At 42.8% G+C, this 21,602-nt stretch overlaps 1 protein-coding gene and 1 long non-coding RNA gene across 5 annotated transcripts in view; one reads left to right on the top strand and one right to left on the bottom strand.

Annotated features, from left to right (window-relative positions):
- Positions 1-21,602, top strand: part of KIRREL3 (kirre like nephrin family adhesion molecule 3) — a 747,957-nt gene that overhangs the window by 411,609 nt on the left and 314,746 nt on the right. For all 4 annotated transcript variants that reach the window (XM_081844377.1, XM_081844375.1, XM_081844378.1 and 1 more), the window contains one exon: positions 1,496-1,573. In XM_081844377.1, the coding sequence (XP_081700503.1) occupies positions 1,496-1,573 (78 nt within the window). The remainder of the gene's footprint in view (positions 1-1,495; positions 1,574-21,602) is intronic.
- Positions 2,520-4,562, bottom strand: LOC309331907. Its single transcript, XR_014152002.1, has 2 exons — positions 4,416-4,562; positions 2,520-2,720 (listed from the first exon to the last, which is right to left on the bottom strand). It is a non-coding gene; the product is annotated as an uncharacterized lncRNA (long non-coding RNA).

Genomic DNA, 21,602 nt, shown 5'->3' with positions numbered 1-21,602 from the left:
TGTTTGAAGAATCTGCAAGGTGTTTTTACGCACCGCAAGATATATATACACATACAGATGCATGGTGAAGGTGGAAAACACACACAGACGGCCGTCTCCCTCTTTTTGGAAAAACCCATGCTTAGATCCATTTCTCTGCCTTTTTGCTGATAGCCAGGCAGCTCCTGTAAGAAAGCAAGAGATCAAAGACATGTACTTCCTCAGGCCTTGGCGTTCAGCCACTTTACAGGCCAGCTGTTTTGCTTTGAAAGGGCATGGAGCCTGAAGACAGATTTATCTCTCCTTCAAGGTCCCATGTTCTATTTTATCACACGGTCTGCTAAGTGAACGGGATTAGAGAGCTCTCATTACTTGCATGTGTTGAAGAGCAGAGATTTATTGAGCCTCCCCCTGAACATAAACAGAGCGTCTGAAGCAAACACTCAGGGAAGGAGTTTCAACTGGGGAGTGGAAGTTAGCTGGGCACGGGGGGGGGGGGGCTGGATTTGTTCGTTAAAAATCCATACGCAATTCAGGTGGGAGGAATGGAAGAGTTGGTGCTGGGATTTAGTACAGTCACCCAGTTCCTGTGATTGGTGTTTGCATCACAGCCCAGATATATCTTTGAATATACCAGGGATAGGGAAGCAGCAATACGGTGGGCATAGCATGATAGCACTGAAATGAATTGGTGCCTGAATTATAGTGATTTTGGTCACATCTGATTGAAAAGTGCCCATGGAATTTTTGTTTATATATTTACATACTATCTGCATGCATGTGTTTATAGATAGACAAGACAGATATGGATACTGAATATATATCCCATGCTTTCAGTATAGGTGGCAGCTAATGAAACAGAAACTATTGTCTGTTTGCTTGTTTTATTGGGAAGCACTTCTAAACCACTTAATGGTTTGTTTGTTTGTTTGTTTGTTTGTTTGTTTGTTTGTTTGTTTTAATAAAAAAACTGCAAGAGATATAGAAAACAAACAATAAAGCAGTATAATAAAATCAGTAAGCCAGAATAAATAAATAAGTAAATAAGCACATAAAAACAGGAACAGGTAAAAGCAAGACGTCAGAAATAATAGGGTCTGATCTTATAGGAAAATTCTTGGTGAAACAATAATAGTGGAATGCCTTTGGATCTGTTACTGGTGCTGCTCCTGCACCCCTGCTGTTAACTCCCTGCTTCAGGGCCTTATGACCACAGCTGCTGGCACTTTAGTGAGTGCCTTTCAGCAGGTGCAGCTGTGCAGGGGCCTCCACAGCAGAAAAGCACATCTCCTTCCCTTGTTGGTAGAGGGAAACCTTGGCACCTAGTAAGGCTACTCTATAACCTATGTGTAAGAAATAAAAACTTTATTTGAATAGCTTCCTTCCAACCAGGGTCTCTTAAAATGCTCTCTACTCTGATCCAGCCTTTTTTCTTTTTCTTTTGTTTTTTTGCAAATGCCTCCCGTTTTTAGTCAACAGTTTTGCTGATCGCCATCTACTTTGCTGTCTTTTGCAGAACTTGGTCTCCCAAAGAGAGGATGCTGTCTGGTCTTTGGGTTCATGTTCAAGGATAAGTACCGGCGAATGACTGAAGGTTAGTGAAATGTCTTTGCCTCTGTTATTTTCACTTGTTCTGCCCACTCTCCTCCCCATGCCCTCAACCCACTTCCATCTGTTTTGTTAACTTAGGTCACATACAAACAGCAGAGGCAAGTTCTTTACTCAATTCTGGGTGTGCTCATGCAAGTCTGTTCTGAGTAAACTGCAGTAAGGGAGCAGGGCCACCCCAAGACATTTTGGCACCAGAGACACACCGCAAAATGGTGCCACTCCTCCCCACCATGAAGGAAGATCAGGAACAAGCAGGGAAGAAAGCCCAACATTGAGATCTGCTACCACTGTGGATTCTGCTGCCTGAGGCAGTTGCCTCACCTTGCCTCATGGGTGGGCTGGTCCTGTAAGAGAGAGTGCCCTCCCATAGACTTCCTGTCCCAACACATCCTGCTTACTTTGTAGATCCTGATCCAGCAGGGCTTTTCTTACGTTGTTATGAGCCGCTGCACTTAGATCAACAGTGGAAAGCCTTAGGTCTGGGGCCAAATGTCACCCTCCGGGCCTCTCTACATGATTCTTAGGACTCTTCCCAGGCCACAGCTCTCACCAACCCTGCTTCATACCATCTGAGTGTTTTTGCCTGTCTGAAATGTGTCATTGAACTCTGGTAACGCCTCTAGCTTGCCTAGATGGAAGATATGTGAGTTTGTGTAGATACCTACAGTACTTTTACATTTGGCCCCACATGCAGGCCTCATGAAGTTGCCCAGATGGAACTGTGGCCTTCTGCTGCTGCTGCTCCACATCGCCATTGCTGCTTCCTTGCTCACCCACCTCTCCCTGTGGTCAAAGAGTTAGTGAGCAAGTGTTGGCGGTGTTCCTATTATGTATATCTCAAGTCTTATATTTGGTTGGAAGATTAAGGCCTTTGGGTTACAGCTGCTGGCTGGAACTTGGAAGCTAGGATGGTAATTTCACTCGGTACCTGAGGGTTCTTCAGCTTTATTGCAGAAAATATCTGTCAAAAGCCTTTTCTAAATGCAGATGGAGGCTTCAGCTTGCAAAATCTGTGCTTAGCTGTAGCTCTGGAACAGAGAAGCAACATTACATCATGGCTTTAAAGCTTCCCAAGCAAGCATCCCTCTCAGGGATGTTGATGGTTCCATGGGGCCCACGTGAGCTCTTTCCTACAAAATGCAAACGTATATTACTGTTAATTCCCTCTACCAGCCAAGCATCTTATAAGCAACCATTGATTAACTGTTTCAATAGATGTGTGTAATTGTGAACAGAAATCATTAAACCATTAAAAACACTTGCAAGTAAACTCAGTTAGCATCTCAGCAGCCTATAGCTTTGACACTTGCTGTTTTGATGCAACAGATGGAGTCTCTAACACTGCCATATTTAATGTCATTGGTGTCAAAAGTGGAAACAGGCAGAGATGATCTTCAAATTGCTTATCCTTGACCACAGAAGTTGATAGTACGTCTTCCTTTCTGCTGACTATAATTACATTCCAAGTTGCTGGTTCCACAGAAGGGTCAGGAACAAACCAGGGAAAATGGTTGAATCTATGTGATCCCCTCCCTCTAGGTAGTTTATGAAAAGTCCCTTCCTGCTAAGGGCATCCATCTTTCCTTCTCTTCAACAATGATATTATCTTTGATCTGCCAGATCCTGGCTCAAGCCATTACACTCATTGGGTGACTTTGGGCAAGTCACTGTCTCACAGCCTAGCCCAGCCTTTCTCAACCTTGGGTCCCTAGAGCTTGTTGGACTACAACTCCCATCATTCCTAGCCAGTATGACCCACTAGTCAGGGATGATTGGAATTGTAGTTAAAGAACATCTGGGGACCCAAGGTTAAGAAAGGCTACCCAAACCTAAGAAAGAGGGTTGTTCTGAGGAAGAAAGTAGGGCAAGAGGGAGAAACAGGTGCATGGTGTTCTGCAAACCTTATAAAATTATGTAGTTAGAGTTTATAAAACAAAGCAGTTGTGGCAAGTGTAGGGAACCCATGGTCCTCCAGATGTTGTTAGACTACAGCTGTCATTGCCATTGGCTATGTTGGCAGGGACTAAGAGAAGTTGGAGCCCAACAACATCTGGGCTGGCAAGGTTTTCTAAGCCTTGAGCCTGTAGCAAGGGAGAAGAATAGTAGCTTATCAGCAGTTCTACAACCCTTACCCAGTAAGAGCTTATGATACTATACTCAACCAACCACATTTCACAATGTAATCACAAGAGGAATAGGTATGAAACCTTGTAATTACATGGTTCAGAATACAAATTTGTCTAACTTAAAAGTTGTAATATTGGAATGCAACACAAATATAACTGTATTTCGTTGTGTTCTTTAGCCATTCATGAGGCTTTGCATATATGCAGAGAAAGAGAGAGAGTTTTGATTTAATTTGCATTTAGCAAATTCTGGAAGAAGAGTTCTTTTATTTTACTTTCTGCCTCATCATATAGTGAAAGGGCCAGGAAAATATAGGCTAGGGAGATGGCTAACAAGGAATGAACAAGAAAGCTTTCACAAAAGCCATTGTCTGCCTAGGTTGGGTGTAGTGCTTGATCAGATAAGGATGGAGAACACAAGTTCTCTATACCTTTCTGTGGGAATGTTAAGGAAGGTGGGAGAGGATATATTGTTTTGATATTATCTCTCCTCACCCGTGCTAGTGAGTAAACAGCGGAGCATGTTCCCTTTGCAACTTATTGGAAGCAAGTTGATGATTCCTTAGAATCCTTTAATTAAGCAATCCAATCTGACTTGTCCAGTCTGGATTATTCCTGATAAATTTCCCCTTTTATTTCCCTCTTAAAATAATAACTCAACACAGTCTTCTATAAAAGTAAGAATAAAGTTTTCCTTGCATTCAGTTCACAGCAGCAATCTGAAGGCAGGCTTTAGCTTGCGATTACAGTGAAAAGAAGTCTGGGCTACATCTCAGACTTTCTGCTTGTGGGCTCCATCCTAAGTGAAGCTTGAGCCATGCGCTGGCTAAGAATCAGGAGAGTGAGAGTGAAAGTCCAAGAGTAAAAGAGTAAGAGTCCAAGAGAGAGATGGTTGTGGGGCCAGAGCTAGGGTCATGCCCATCTACCTTGTCACACGCAGGGGGAGGAAGCTCCAGAGCAGGTATGACGGGAAGTCCTCCCTGTCTGGAGCCACATTGTCCTGTGTGTCCATTCTAGGCAACAGGAAAATCTTGTACTTGACTGCTCTAGTAATAATACATCCCACACTTCCTGATACTCTGAAGCTTTCTAAGCTTTCTCTACAGTTACCCTGTGCCATTAAAAAGTCTGCTTTGGTGGTGTTTGCTCAGAATTACTGTCTGAATAGCAATTTACGCTGAGGACTCAGATTTAGGATATAGTACAAAGAAACTTGTGAATCAATTTAGACCTTATTGTGGAATAAAATAATTTTATTTCATTTTTGTGTCCAAGGTGTTTGTAATTAGCAAGCCATTTTTGAATTAAACCAAGGGCAGTTTGTACTTTGCTTATAGAAACAGCTGCACTAGTTGGGGGGGGGGTTGCATTTCCCAGCAATATGATGTCATTTGAGTGTTGGAAGGAATGACAACAAAGAGGTTCCCACAACAGAAATTATTACTTAAGGGAAGAGGTCCGGTTCTTTCATAATGAACAAGTAACAACTGTGTGTTTGCTGCATGAAATGAATAACTTGGAAAGGCCCAATGGACAGCTGACAAAATACCTTGGATGATTGGGGCTAATCAATTCCTTGAAACAGAGTCACTTGGGCTTGGAGGGGGGGGAAATAAAATAGAAGAAGCAAGTTGGAGCAGACAATATGCTAATTAGATTACAGACAATGCTGGATTCAAGCTAGAAGGCTCTCCAGAGACATAGCATATATATATTATATAATCACATTTGGGAACATAAATATAATGAGGCAAGGGAGAAGGGCTACCCCTATGCTATCCACATAATCAGTTATCAGAAACCAATATATTCAATATATTCAATATATATATCCACATATGCTTATACAAATCAAGGATTACAGTACTTTATAATCCATTTTGAATCAAAAGGGAAGCTATGCTGCAAACTGCTTGAAACGGCAAGAAATTAGGAGCTGACCTTTCCCCTAAATATCTGTGCACCCCGGACAAGGGGGAAAGACATGAATCAGAGATTCTGGTACAAAATCCCCTCAGATACAGGCTAAATTAATCCACAGAACAGGAAGAGCAAAACCACAAAATGTCCAAAGCTCCCTGTCCTGTCATAACTGGGGGAAAGGTTAGACAGAGTGTCACTATGAGCATCGGAAAGCAGAACTAGAATCCGGTGCTGACCAAGGTTTGACCGGGGGTCAAGTTGCGTGACAACCGCTTGCTGATTGGCTGATTCACGCTGACAATATTATGAATCCTTCCTGATTGTCTCATGATCAATGATTTGCTGTGTTCTGCTCAGGTATAAAGACCTCTGGATTTCTGTCAATCGGGGTCCCCAGTTCTTTGGAAAATATTCCAACTGGGTACCTTATTGCCTGGCAATAAACCTCACCTTCTTATTCTCCATTGCTGTCTGGCTGATCTATTTTTAACACAATGCGAGTACCTCTTTGCTTCAATAACAGTGATGTGCAATTTTACACATTCAACAGCAATGATCATATATGCTAATTCATCCCTGGTAACAATCTGAGGTATGTGTATTATTAGGCATGCAGAAAACTCATCCAATGATCAGTACACGGGGGGGGGGGGGGTTCCAGCAATTACTGGCAGTTTTTTCAGTAGCCACATTCACACCACACATTTAAAACACTATGATACCACTTTAAACAGTTATGGGCTGATCTACACTGATCGGAAAAATCCTGTAAAAAAAGGGGGGGAGATCCCACTGCAATTTCCCATTGGTGACAGATTGCTGCTCTACATCGCCCTCTGGTGTTGCAATTTCTATAACGCATTTTGGTTTCCTCCAAAGAAGTCTATAGTTTGTTTAACTTAGTTAGGACGCCACTATTTCCCCTCCCAGAGCTTCAATTCTCAATTCCCTGTGAAGAGGGATTGGCCATTAAACCACTCTGAATGTGTAGCATGGATGTGGTCTCTGTCTGGCCCACTTCAGACAAAGCAGTAGGATTTTGGAACAGCAAGCTCAAGGAGGAGAACATGCTGAGGCTAGTGCCTATTTAATTAAGAATTTATTTTCCTACAGCAAAACCTGGAAGTGAACCCTTAATCATGGATACCTCCTGAGACCACATGCAGACTGCACCAACCCTTCCAGACAGTTTGGGGCATTTCCCAGGATTTTTTTAATGCTGTGACCTACACATATTAAACATATCCCATGCCTTCTTCTATCATTATAGGTTGCATTTCTTCAGAAGAATGGCAGCCATTTTGTTTGTGAGGCCATCGTGAGTCATGCCAAATGTGTTCTCCCTGAGGAGATTTTCCATTAGCACTGTGTATTTTTCCCAAATGTTATTCAGGCTTCATATAAAGCCTCTGTCAACATTCAAAACACCTGCTTGTAAAGGAATAGCACAATAAGAAGCTGGTGAACTTTAAATTCCTGTGCCTATTCTAAAGCGTTTGCTCTTTGTTTTCAAAGACCCACAAATTCATGGCGTTGCCTTTAAAATGTAATACTGAAGGTCTCTCATTAGTTAGTATCAGTCTCCATTTCAAATTTGCTGACAAAGTCTCAAAAAAAATCAATCGGCTTCCTGGTGATTTCTGTAATCATCAGTGATTTGTTGCCATACGCCCAGAATTTATCGTATTTTTCGCCCTATAGGACGCACTTTTTCCCCTCCAAAAATGAAGGGGAAATGTGTGTGCGTCCTATGGGACGAATGCAGGCTTTCACTGAAGCCTGGAGAGCGAGAGGGGTCGGTGCGCACCGACCCCTCTCGCTCTCCAGGCTTCGCGGACCTCTCCTCAAGCAGCAGGAGTGCTCCTGCTGCTTGCGGAGAGTTGCCTGCATGCTGAAGCCTGCCCTCGCTGAGCTCAGCGCGTCCAGGCTTCGCGGACCTCTCAGCAAGCAGCGGGAGCCAGCGCTGGGCTCCCACGGCTTGCAGAGAGCTGCTTGTTTGGGGACTGGGGTCGGGGGAAGCTTGGGCTTCCCCCGCCCCAGCCCCGCGCCTGGGGGAAAATAATTTTCCCCCCTTTATTTCCCCCCCAAAAAACTAGGTGCGCCTTATGGGACGGTGCGTCCTATAGGGCGAAAAATACGGTACTGGACATTGCCTGTATTCGGCTCTCGTAAACAGCATTTGCTCAAAAATCGCTGAAATGTCTGTGAAAATATGGACGTACGGCAGCCCATGTCAGGCGTGTACATTTTGGCAAATTTCAAACGAAAGAAAAAAGAAAAAGAAAAGCTCAAATACTCAACAACTTTTGTGTCCGGATGTTCACTTATTGAAATATGGCAACCCTAAAATAGTAAGAGACAAAATACACGCGTGAGTTGGTTTCTTTAGTACAAGGGACAAGAAACTCTTTTCATTTTGTTAAATTACCACTAAATTTGCTTTTTAATAAATGGGGGCATGAGCTCGTTCTTGGTAGAACCTCCTATGCAAGAAACCTCAGTGAAATGGGTAGAATTTTTGCCCCTGACTCCGAGGTTACCCACTTCTGTTTCACTGCTAGCACTTTCCTGGAGCAGCTCGGACATGTAAAAAAGTAGACATGCCCAACTGTGCATTAAATTATTGCAACATCAAATCAAGCTAAGGGCAATATCACCCTTCCCTGCTTGCTCTTACCACTTAGAAGGGAAATCTTCTGCATATTCTGTCCAAGCTCTTCCTAAGTTCCAAGGTGTGACAAGATCCCAGGGGTTCCAGGTGCTCAGCCAGGGTTTGTGTTTCCTTTGGAAAATTAGGCACCACAGAGGCTAGAGTGTCTTTATGATAAATGGTTTATTTACACATCAACCTGAGCCTGCTTAGGAAGGGGCTCACAGCAGCAGCACCCCAAAAATGCAGCAACAACAATAAGCCCAAGCATCATCCTTTCTCTGCAGCCTAACTTGCACTGCAGGGCACAATCCAGTTTAATGGTTGCTTTCTCTTCTTCCTGGTTACATCACTCCCAACCCTACCACACCATAGCTTCTTAGCTTTCTTTCTCTACCTCAGGGAGAGGCCTTCCATTTGCATTCTCATGCCTATGTAATTTGACCCTGTGTTGTGTTAACACCTAATCTTTTGATGCTCTGAACTCCCTAATTGCCGATCCCTTTGGGCAGTCACCTCACAAACAAGTCTGTGTGATCCCATTAACACATGTTGATTTGGCTAAGATTACAATATCCAATACACAGCCCAGGTAGTGTGCCTAGGTTAATTAACTCTCCACATAGGCTGATTCCAGAAGATTAACAGTGGCTACCCCACATCTTAAATACACATGAGTCTGGCTATTACCGATCCTAATGTACCAGTTCCGATTAAATCCTAACATTTATTAAACCCAAGCATTTAGCACCCACAGATCTATAACAATATATTGAGTGCTATAATATTAGTGAGACTTCATACCACTTTCATAGCATTTATATTGCTCCTTTCATTTCAAAAATGTCATATTTGTTGCCATATGATTAATGGGGGATTGCTGGGTAATGTGGATGTATTATTCTAGTAAAGGAGTTGCTTTTCTGATTTTCCTTGTGGCCCGATTAAAGGTTGACATTATTTCTTTGTGTCTGGATCACAAGGTAGCTCAGGGGTACTAGATACAAGGAGGAAATTAAACTGGTGACAGTTGTAGTCTGAACAGAAGTGCGATGGAGCTGTTGGGTAATGATAGCCTTGATGTAAAGAAGCGTTAGACTTAATCCTCCACCATCTGTCTTCATTCTACTAATAACCCACTCAATCAGACACTGCAGACTGTTTGTTAACATTCAGAAACAAATACATAATCACTAGGAACGTGCCATTTCTCCAGCTGGAGAACGATCCTGATAAAGTCAGAACTTCTCCATGGGCAAATATGCAAATATGACTTTACCTGAGGATAAAGTCTAAGGCCACATTTAGTGGCTTACCAAGTCAAACCATGGCCCACCAGTATGGTGGCTCACAAGGGGTTGTTCAAGTTTCAAGTTTCAGAGTTTTATTACGGCAAAAGCCAGCGACACAGAACACCGCAAGGTCAAACAAAAGGAAATCAACAACAACATAAAAAAAAAATTACACAAGGGAACTTCGCAGTGTGCCATTTAACAAAAGAGATTTACGCTTCCTGATTGCTAGAGTGCAAAATTTGGCCACCTCACATGATATTGAGCTTGAGGTGTACAAGGGGTTGTATCAACCTCTTATGTTTGTTACCTGGTGATAAAAACAGGGATTTTCAAAGCCTTGGCAGATGTGTTAAAGCAGGCGAGTTGGAAGAAGTCATACTGGTCTGGGATAGGCATTAAACCAACTGCATGAAGCAGTTCATGTTAACTTCAAACTTGCTAATTTCTCCTAATATACCTATTTCAGTATGCAACTTTGCCTACTATGCATGTTTTTGCAAAGCAGTTAATATTGCACATTTTCTATGTTATTACGTATTGTATTTCTATACCACCCTTCTTCTGACAATCACAGGGCGGTTTGTGTGTTTTTGCAAAGCAGTTAATATTGCACATTTTGCATGCTGCTATTATTATTTCTATACCACCTTTCATCTGAAGATCACAAGGTGGTTTGTGTTTGCACTAATATATGCATTTATATGCATGTTTTACTCTAGTATGTTTATTGTGTACACGTTCCTTGGCTGAAAGACTGCATTGCAAACTTTGGATAATGTTCAGTTTGCATAATGTGCAAATTAGGTAGGTTTGCCTTTAAATGCGAAGAGAGTCAAATTTCTCCCCAATCTCCAGGAAGGATTGCACTTGGAAACACTGCCATAAGGAGGGCAAAATCACACATCCCTAGGAGTCAGCGCTGACCTTCCTGACTTAAGAACAGCTTGGTGGTTTCTTGGCAGAGCTTAAAGTTAAGAGCAAATTTTAATTTAGCAAAACTTTTAGATGAATAAGTCTGAAATAGATTAGACACATCACTCCATAGCTGCTCTATGGAGCAATGTGATGCGATGGAAATCATCAAATAATGAGAAGGCATTGCTGTTTCATATTGGCTTAGGATGCCACTATACCTGTCAACCATAAGTCCAGCCATCAAGCAGCTGCCTATGAGCCCAACCATATCCTTCTCCCACAGCCCTAGGACTCTGGCATGTTCTTTACTTCTGTGCAAGCACTGCAGTCAGATGAGGTCTCACTTCCTATTTTACTCACGCTCTCCTACATCTGACTTCTTGCCAGATCTGTAGCGACTGGTTAGCAATCGGCAGTGCAGCAATTATAGCATTTTTTTGGCAGTGACTCATAAAATGACTAACAAGCACTATTAAGCACAAGGAGGTGTCAGCCTACTCCTCTGCCACCTGTTCAGCAAGCCGGTGGCTGATAGTTGGTACTCAGGTCCTCTTTCCCATATGCAAAAGACCAAGAGCACAGGCGAGCCACTATTCCCTTCTTAATTATTATTTGTTTCTCATTCGCCTACTTTGCTAATATATTCTACAGGTGTGCATTTATGCTTAAAAACATCAGAAATAGACCTTGTAAGTCAGAGGGAATATTTATTCATAGTAGTTCCGTGTAGATGATATGTGGGTGTAGGATGCATAACTGGTTGTCATTATCTTTTGTGCATTCTTTTGCATTGTCTGAGTGTATGCGTTATGCACATGGAACATCCACAGGAGCAAGCCTCAGCACACATACCTTTCCATCTATATAACCTTTAATCTAAACAGGAATGAACACAAGTAATGCCTACCAAACAGACCCCACTTGCTTAATCTGTCCACTATAAAAAGTGAGTGGATTATGTTAGACATGAGAAAGGAGTAAGTCAAAGGAACATGAGACTGAAGCTAAGGAGTGTGGCTAAGGATGGGTTGGTCAGTTTCACAGGCACTCATTTATAAATCCATGCTGTCCCATTTCCAAATTAATATCTGATTATGGTGATGATTGTGATAATTACAAAGAAAAGGAACACGTTTTATTTTCAAATATGTACATAAATGCATATTTTGTCAAAAAAAAGACATACTCAGTGCTTTTTTCTGGAAGTACTCAGGGGTATGCATTACCGACACCTTTCCCCCCTGTACATACTGTACAGTATGCACTGTACATACTTATTAGTATTTATCTCAATGTGCACATTTCTAGACTCATAGAACTGTAGAGTTGGAAGGGACCATCGGGGTCATCCAGTCCAACCCCCTGCAACGCAGAAATCTCTTGTCCAACATGTGGCTTGACCCCATGCTTCTGAGATTAAGAATAATTGCATGCTGTACCAACTGAGCTACCCATGCCATTCATACTTGCACATGCTGCTTCTACTATGGAAGGGCTCAGTTTTAGCTTGCCCTTTGACCCAGCAGCTTCAGAGATCTGTTGTCCACCCAGCCTTGTGTTCTGCCTTGCCTTATGTCCAACCTGAATCTCAACTTATACCCTGGTTGCCTTGCTGTGCTGTAGTGTGGGACAATGTGCAAAAACGAACACATCCACAATGACTTCCATAAGCAACACAGACATGGGGCAGTGTTAATGATTCACCACACTGTTTCTATAATGCAGTGTTTCCCAACCTTGTGACTCCAGCTGTTTTTGGACTACAATTCCCATCATCCCTTGCCACTGGTCTTGCTAGTCAGGGATGATGGGAGTTGTAGTTCAAAAACAGCTGGAGGCACAAGGTTGGGAAACATTGTCTATAATGTCTACACAAAAATGAATTCACAGCTCATTGTAAACACCAAAATATCAAGCTGGTTAGATTGTGTTGTGCACATGTAGAATTTGTCATTGCTATATGTAAAGTTCATCTAAACCAAGAGTACAGCAAATGGTAAAGCACATCCTACAGTTTTTATTTGTGTTTCTGGTTTTTTGTAAGGATAACTTACAAAGGATAACTTCCAGGATGAAGCATGCCTATGGTTTTGACGACCAGTTTCCTGAATCATAACACAGTTTCAAGGACTTCAGTATGGTATTACTAACATATAATGCTACCCCTTATACCTTCCTGTTTGATCTATTCCTTTTGAACAGGTTATACCCCTCAATTTCTACATTCCATTCTTGAGTCTCATCTCACCAGGTTTCAGTAATGCCTATTAGGTCATGTTTGTCACCCTGCATTAAGAGTTCAAATTTATCTTGCTTGTTTCCCATACACTATGCATTAGTATAGAGACAACTGAAACCACGAGTCATTCCCTCCAGCTTCTTCCTTCTCGTAATTAATAATAATAATAATAATAATAATAATAATAATAATAATAATAAATTCTGTTATTTGTACCCCCACCCATCTGACTGGATTGTCCCAGCTAACCTGTGGCTTCCAACATATATAAAACAATAAAACATTACACATTCAAAAGCTTCCCTATACAGGACTGCCTTCAGATGTCTTCTAAAGGTTATACAGTTACTCATCTCCTTGTCATCTGATGGGAGGGCTTTCCACAGGGTGGGTGCCACTACCAAGAAGGCCCTCTGCCTCATTCCCCTGTACCTTCACTTCTCACAGGGAGGGAACTGCCAGAAGGCCCTTGTTGCTGGATCTCAGTGTCTGTTTCTTGCTTCAGGTTTACAGGTTTCTATAGCACCACCTTCATTTCCTGTGAATCAATGAAGCTGTTATCCCCAGTACCAGGTGTTCCTCTGCCATCTGTATTGTGTCCTCCACCACTTTGTCTTTCTTTAAAAGCCAATGTAAGATGGTGGCCATCACTACACCACCACATCTTCTTTTAGTGATTTCCATAATTTGACTGTGCACTCTGTCTGTCCCGAATCATCCACCATTCAGCTTCACTGAATGTCCTCAAACACTAGTGTTATGAGACACAGAGAAAAATCTTTTCTCTCTCCACTTTCTCCACATTGTGTATACTTTTACATGTCTCCGCCATGTCCTATCAATGAATAACAGGCTAGTTAATATTTTCTTAACATCACAGAATAGATCAGATTTTTTAAATACGCTTCTCCTTGAACCCCACCCTGTTCCTAGCTTATTATGTATGATTCAGATCTGGAGGGGGGTGAGGGGGGTGCAGGCACTTATACATGCAGATGAAAGCTGCTTTATGGTTTATAATTATCTTGTACCAACCCTCCAAATAATTATAACGCGTTCATATTAATAATTGATCTGGAACGGCAGCCCTGTGCCACGGAGCATATGATAGAAAGGGGGAGTTCAAGCTGGGTTTGCATAATGTGCCTTGGTCTGAACGGCACAACTGGTGAAGTGGCAACAGAGGTGCACACATTTGCATACATGCGCACACCCCCTCCCTTTGCTGGAGTCATTGAGCTATTAGAACAATTAACTGGTGCGTCCATTAAAGACGAGGCGGCAATTATTTTGTTTCTAATTTGGGATAAATATAAAAGCCCACATGTGCAGCTGAGTGGCTTATTTGTCCTGCTAAAAGGGATCTAATGGGGTGACTGTTGTCAACAGAGAAAGAGCTTCTTCTCCTTTCCCATTTGTTTCTCTGTTAATTTGGTATCTCTTTCCATTTTCTAATGAAAACTTGAAGAAGAGCAGGAGGGGAGGAGCTTTATAAGCAAAAAGTTTCCCTTGAGCCATAGGAACACCAAATCAAGGCTATTAAATGACACGAACAAAAACAAAGGTGAAGAACAGCACTATTGAGAGAACACTTAGGAGGCTGAATGGTTTGTCAATGAAAGGTTGCTTTTTGGGACTAAGGCTTATTAGCTTCCTCAAGCAAGAAGCCTCTCAGGCAGTTGATTCTGCATGTCCTGTCAGCGGTGGTGCTCAGAGTCTCCCTGATACAAAAGAGGCTTTTCAAAACATGGTGCCACTGTGCCCATTATCCAGGCTTCTGCCTCCAGATCTCCTTTCCAAAGCTGGAGCCAGAGAACCAATTTTCCTCAACAGCACTGGCTTTTGCAATGGCCAAATTATGGCTATTACTATGGAACTGGGGCCATGCTCAAATACTCTGATTTTGATTTTTGAGTCAAGAACAGCCATTTCAAGGACAGGGAAGAAGAAAAGACATAAACAAAACAAAACAAAAAAATTCTGCAAATACACACTTGTGAATGCACCCTGGAATAATTAATGTTGTTGTTGCTTCTGCTGTTAATAACAACAATATTTGCTAGTCACTTTATACAAAAAATGCAAACAGATAAATCAATTGAAAACCAAATCATAAGATGCAAGAATGTTGAATAAACCAGGGCCACAACTTATCAGAACATGGTTTGCAGCTCAACATGTGTGTTTAATTCTCATCTCACCACTTTAATTCTCTTGCAAGAGGAGGAGCCACCCCAGTCACTGGACTTGGGGACACTGGGCTGCATCACAGTGTCACTGAAGACAACTGAGAGAGGAGACCTTCCGTGATCAGTCACATGCGTCATCAAGCCAAACAATGAACAGGAATGTGTCACGATCCTAAATAACAATTCACTGATGGCCAGTGAAAGCAAATAAGGCCAATGTAAATGAGTAAGAAAACGAGGATGTTGGGGAAGTTATTGGGAAAGAGGGGCTCTTTTTTTGAGAGAAGGTGGCACCAAAAATATTTACCATAAAATTGTGAGTAGTTTTGGTTCAGCCCTAAATCAATTTCTGTCATCTCAAATCTCATTCAGAAAGCTATCATTTTGTTAATCAGAAATACCAGGTCTGTTGTTCTGAGGTTCTCAACCCCTGTAGTCCAGCATCACAGCCTGTGCGCTGGTTCCCCACTGATTCTCATAGCATCAAGTGGCTCAGTTATCATTCTTATCCAAAGGGAAACTCAGTCAGGGATGAGAAACCTGTGGCTCTCCAGATGTTGTTGGACTACAACCCCACTCATCCACCCCAGGGGTGGATGGGCATTGGCGCTCAGTGAGCGGCCCAATCAACATCAAAACTCTCATGGTCTTTCAGTGTTCAGTTACCACAATTCGTTTTCAGAGCAAGCAGGTTTCTGCTTGCACATCCTAAGTAATTAGTAAAATCAAGCAGGAGCGGGGGAGAAATGAGACAGGTTGCTAATGCTTGCACGCTGCGGTACAAGTACAATTCCCTGTGCACAGCCCTAACACACGAAACCCTTACAAAATCACACAGTACTTGAAAGCCACTCAGGCTCCCATACCTTATAAAGGATAGGCAGCAGCAATGTAAGCCTTGGTGTGTGTCTGTCTCGTTATTGCACATGATTCCCCCAAAACACCACCAATTCTGTTAATAGGACCTTCGCACTGGATTTCCAGATAGTTTTATTGCTTGCTCCTGTTGTCTTGTTAGGTAAAAATCTCCAATCATACTTTGTCTTTTACCCATCTGTCACTGGAAATGAAGGTTCTGCCCGCTCTGCCGCTTGGCAGTTGTGTGATGGGGGATGCTTACATTACTCCAAGCATGTCACTTTCATCTTGCCGATGAGATGCAATTGCAAGTGATTAGGAAAGGCAGCTCCTGTATAAACTGAACGGAGCCTTTTGTTCTTTGCCTGCCAAAGGGAATTCTAATGGAAGCTGGGGGAGGCTGTGGGGAGCACCCAAGAATTTGTTTGAAATGCATCTTTATCATCAGGGTGTTCCGTTGGTGAGTCTCTCGCTTTTGCTTGACATGCACGTTACTCAAATGAGATGTTGACACAAGTTAAACCTGAACAGAAAACAATCTTTTGTTTTGTCTGGCGTCAAGCTGGGAGGAGCCTCGGCTAGGCTAGCTGGCGAAAACCTCCTGGGGAAAAGGCAGGCACCTCTCTGAAAAAGACAAAAGGCTGCACCCGAGTGGACTTTCTTCGGGGCAAAACTGGTTGGGTTTTGCACATACATACAGTGGTGCCTCGCAAGACGAAAAGAATCCGTTCCGCGAGTCTCTTCGTCTAGCGGTTTTTTCGTCTTGCGAAGCCACCCTATTAGCGGCTTAGCGCTATTAGCGGCTTAGCGGCTATTAGCGGCTTAGCGGCAAAGTGGCTAAGCGGCTATTAGCGGCTTAGCAGCTTAGAAAAAGGGGGGGGAGCGAAAAAAATCACAAGACTCGCAAGACGTTTCCGTCTTGCGAAGCAAGCCCATAGAGAAATTCATCTTGCGAAGCGCCTCGAAAAACAGAAAACCCTTTCGTCTAGCGGGTTTTTCGTCTTGCGAGGCATTCGTCTTGCGGGGCACCACTGTATGCACTCGGACTCCTTACAGCAATAATCACAATGTGCAAAAAGACAATTCCATCTAGTGGAAGGAATGGGAACTGCTCAGATGTGTCATGGAAACTGCATGGCTGCAATTCAGATCAAGGTTGTATGTGGCAGTGGTTAGTGTTTCTCTAATATTTGTGCATTGGGTGTAGGTGACATTGGAGTACAATGAGGCAGTGCAGGTCTGGCAGGTGGGTGTTGAATACAGGGGCGGAGCTACCTGCCCTGGCACCCAGAGTGGTGTGGGGGCGGGGCTAGCTGCCTGCACTGTGAGCTTCCCTAGCCACCTGCCGTCCACACAGTGAGCATTGGGGGGCGCTGCTAGCTGCCCGTGGCAGCATCATCCCTAGTGGCCTGCCGCCCGTGCAGTGAGTGTCCAGGGGTGCTGCCCTCACAGCGAGCGGGGCGGGGTGGCACTGCACCCCCGCACCCACCTTCCTCCGCCAGTGGTTGAATACAGCACCTATTGAATGTCAGACCAGTTGTTGAGCCTACTATTAATTTTTAAATGTCACCTAGTAGAGTGATGATAGCTCAGCCCTACTGCCAAAACAGCAAAGGGAATCTGCAGATAGGGATGAGCAAAATAGATTATTTCTAGCCCATGTTACTTTTTGCATCTACTCAGCTTCATTAATTTCAATGCATCTGATCTGACTAACATTAGATGCCACCCACTGTCCTGAAGATTCCATTTTTTGGCTTATTTGGGGGGCTTTTCAGGGGGAAGTCAAAAGTGGGAGGGGGGAAATGTGTTTTTATCAGGAGGCATAGGAGAGCTGAACAATTATGGAGGAAGAGATAGGCCTATCAGCAAAGACAGAGGCAGAAGCGTCTGGATTATTTTCTTTTCTTGACACCCTTCCTTTTATATCATTTATACTGACTGTGGTCAGCAACCATCCCAACCATCCATGTTCACCCAAAGTGGCACTGGAAGGATACCATGTTATATCCTTAAAAGATGCATCACCACCACCACTCCAAGAATGTCACTGAAGAATGCCCTCTCACTTAAGGGACGTGTGGATAGGCTTCAAAAGTAGGAAAACATCATCTGTGCTCAACACCAAATTTCAAAAATTATCAAGATCTGCATCACAACATTCAGAGACGTGCAAAATCAAGAGGGGATACTATGTGAGCTTCCAGTTTGTCATTCTTTTCCAGTTCTCTTATGCTCAGGTCCTGCTTGTGGGCTTCCTGTAGGCATCTGGTTGGCCATTGTGAGAACAAGATGCTGGACTAGATGGGTCATTGACTTGGTCCAGCAGGGCTCTTCTTATGCACTCCTATCTCGCTGCACCGAAGCCTTCTCTCTGAAACAATATACTAAGGTACCAGACATCTCTTAATAGCACCTATTCAGGCATAATTGTCCTATCCGTTAAGGTACATGGCCCTTTTCACATTCACTTCCATGTCTCTGGATTCCATGATAAACTGTTTCCCAGTGGGTAATATTTCATCAACAATGCAGGTCACTCCATTGACTCAGCCTCTACTGGACCAGAACCTGCTATTCCAGGTCTGTTTATACCATTAAGCCAACTTAAAATGATGCTATAAATCCTCCAGTGATCTGTCTTAGCCTCTCTGAGAAACTAAAAATGAAACTATCCTCAGGCTTTAAAGTGCAGTATTTTTACAGTATTTCTTCATTTGCCTTGAAGATGTTCACCAAGAGCTGAAAATGATTAGCGTGCATTTGAATCACTATTTTGTTAGCAAAACCACATCCACTTTCTGCATTGCTGGATGAATACTAGCATGCTAAACTAGGATCCAACTCTGGGAAACTGCCATGATGGTATAAGGTAAAGGGACCCCTGACCGTTAAGTCCAGTTGCAGACGACTCTGGGGTTAAAGTGCTCATCTCACTTTACTGGCCAAGGGGCCCGGCGTTTGTCTGCAGACAGCTTCCGGGTCATGTGGCCAGCATGACTAAGCTGCTTCTGGTGAACCAGAGCAGTGCACAGAAATGTCGTTTACCTTCCCGCCAGAGGAAAGTACTTGTACTTTGACGTGCTTTCGAACAGCTAGGTTGGCAGGAGCTGGGACTGAGCAACGGGAGCTCACCCCATCACGGAGATTCGAACCGCCAGCCTTCTGATTGGCAAGCCCTAGGCTCTGTGGTTTAGACCACAGTGTCACCTGCATCCCAGCATGCTAAACTAGGATCCAAATCTAGGAAACTGCCATGGTGAGTCTAGAGATGGGCAAATCTCTTTATTTCCATGCCCTTTTTGCCAATGTTTACTCATATGGTAGGGCAATATCTCAGTTATAGTGGACATGCTTTCCATACAAAAGGTTCCAGATTTGACCCCAAGCATCTCAATGTAGGGCTGGAGAAGACTTCTTCCTTGAAACCCTAGAGTGTAATCAGTGTACTATAGACAATGCAATGCACTGTAGACAGTATACTGTAGATCTTATTGTACAAACCATTAGAGGTAGAAACTTGCTTCCAACAATGTGTTTGAGAAAGAGAGAGAGAGAGATCACATTTAAAGACAATCTAAAATAAATAAATTATTAAATAATACAAGAACCGAAATACAACCATCCTTTGAAATTCAAATCTCTCTGAATTTTGCGATGCAGTTCTCCCACAAATTAATGTGTACAAAAAGGCACAGGCTAGGGCAAGTGTACATAAAATGCATATACAATATTACAAAAATGCATTGAGGAGAACTGCTTGGAAATGTGTACATTAGTCAAAGCTGCATACAAAAATGTGAATACTAAGAAGAAGAAAAATCACACTAAAATGCTGGGAAATTTTCAGGGGGATTCTTTTTTTAAAAAAGGAATGAATGTGAATTGCTTCAGAAATGTGAAGAACTGAATTTAAGACTGGAAAAATTAGAAACCAAGAGAACTGAAATTGACAGACTCACCCATCTCTAAGCACAAGTTACTTCAGTGAATCCATGGAGGTGTATAGAATACCTCTAATCTGCTTGTGTGCTGACCTTTTCATGAACAGCTGGGAGTTTCATCACACCAGAAAAGATCTTTTGCTATAGCACCTCTACAAACCATGTTTGATTATTTGTGCATTCTATAAATAGACTGATGCATCAAGTAGTGAATTATATTTCGATTCTTAGCTTGAACCAGGGGTTGGCGGATTGGCAGACCATGTGGTTTTATAGAGATTACTGTAGGAAGATAGTGAAATATTGCATGACTAACATTTCTCATCAGTATTTATGAGATATCAACTGTATCACATATAAGCCTTTATCAGAGGGAGAGGGAGGGAGAGAAACCCTCTGATATTTTTGGAAGCAAATGCGAAATGAAATATTTAGGATAGCCTGGAAATAAATGTTCCAAACTCTCACCTCCAGTTCAATCCAGGACATGTACTGGACTGTTTAAAGGACTCAGAACCTGTTTTTTAAAAAATGCATCTGAAGCCCCTTTCCTGACTTTGCTGCATGATTTGTATACATTTCATACAATCATGTATGGTTGTTATCAATTTGCATTAGCCCTATCATATAATATGATTAATTTGCATGCTGCATAGATTTGATCCTAATCACATACAGTATTTGTTGACTGGACGCTGATGTTGTAAATTTCTCCAATGATGAAATCGGGGCGGGGGGGGGGGAGGGCAATAATGGTATATTTGCCACACAGGTCATTGTTGATAGCTTTAGTTTTTAGTTTCTATACTTTTTGTTATGGTGAGGATATGTGAGCAGATTATCCTGTAATTAGCACCCAACACAATCTGGCGGCTGTTAGGCCCAGCAGCCCACACTATAGCCTGGATCACTTGCTTCCAAATCTAAGCCTGCTAATACTTTCAAGCTTCCTTCTGAACACACTGGAATAGTTTGGCTATCTGTGTTATCTTGCCAAACAGTACCATACATCGTGTGAGTTGAGAACCGAGTCCATAAACCAGGGGTGGGGGACTTGTGGACCTCCAGAAGTTGCTGAACTCCAACTTCCATGAGACCTAGCCAACTTATCCAATATTCGGGGATGATGTGACCTGGAGTCCAACAACATATGGAGGACCACAGGTTGTCCCGTTCCATGTCCTAGAGTGGTATGAAAGAAGAGAGGGAAATATTGCTGCTTTATCAACATCCTTCCTGTTTTTGTAACTCTCTTCCATGGCCTTCCTTATTGGTCTCTTTCTTAAACTACCTTTAGGGGTCTACTCAGAAGTAAGTATTATTTAATTAAGTGGTACAGGATTAGAAACAGAGGAAGCTGTCTTACACCAAGTCAGACTACTGGTCCATCTAGCTAAGTAGTGTTCGAACTAACTGGCAGTGGCTCTCCCGGATTTCAGACAGGAAGTCGTTCCCAGGCCCACCTGGGATGGATCTAGACACCGCAAAGAAGCAACACTTTGTAAACTCATACAGGGAAATCTGATAGGGAAAGATGGGACTCCACAGTGCCATCTGGTGTCACAGTGTTATACTGCATATACAACACATAAAAAACGCTTTTTCCTTACCAATCTAGCTGAGCCCCTGGTGATGCCAAGCATTGAACCTGGTACTTTCTGTGTATAAAGCAGATTTGCAGTCTGAAAAGCCTCCAAGATTTTAGCCTTTCCTTAGAGGGAAGATGCTCCAGTCTCTTGAGCAATTTAGCTGACCTTGTCCAAAGTCTTCCGAGTCTTGCTCCATTCCATACACCTTGAATAATACTGATTTGGCTTCCTTTACCCCTCAAGAGCCAAAATCTTAAGCTTCATGTACTCCTAACTAAATACCA

This window comes from Podarcis erhardii, assembly GCF_964252035.2.
Source record: "Podarcis erhardii genome assembly, chromosome: 16".
Lineage (NCBI taxonomy): Eukaryota > Metazoa > Chordata > Lepidosauria > Squamata > Lacertidae > Podarcis > Podarcis erhardii.
The sequence above is the reverse complement of the archived record's forward strand: the minus strand, read 5'-3'. Positions and strand labels throughout refer to the sequence as shown.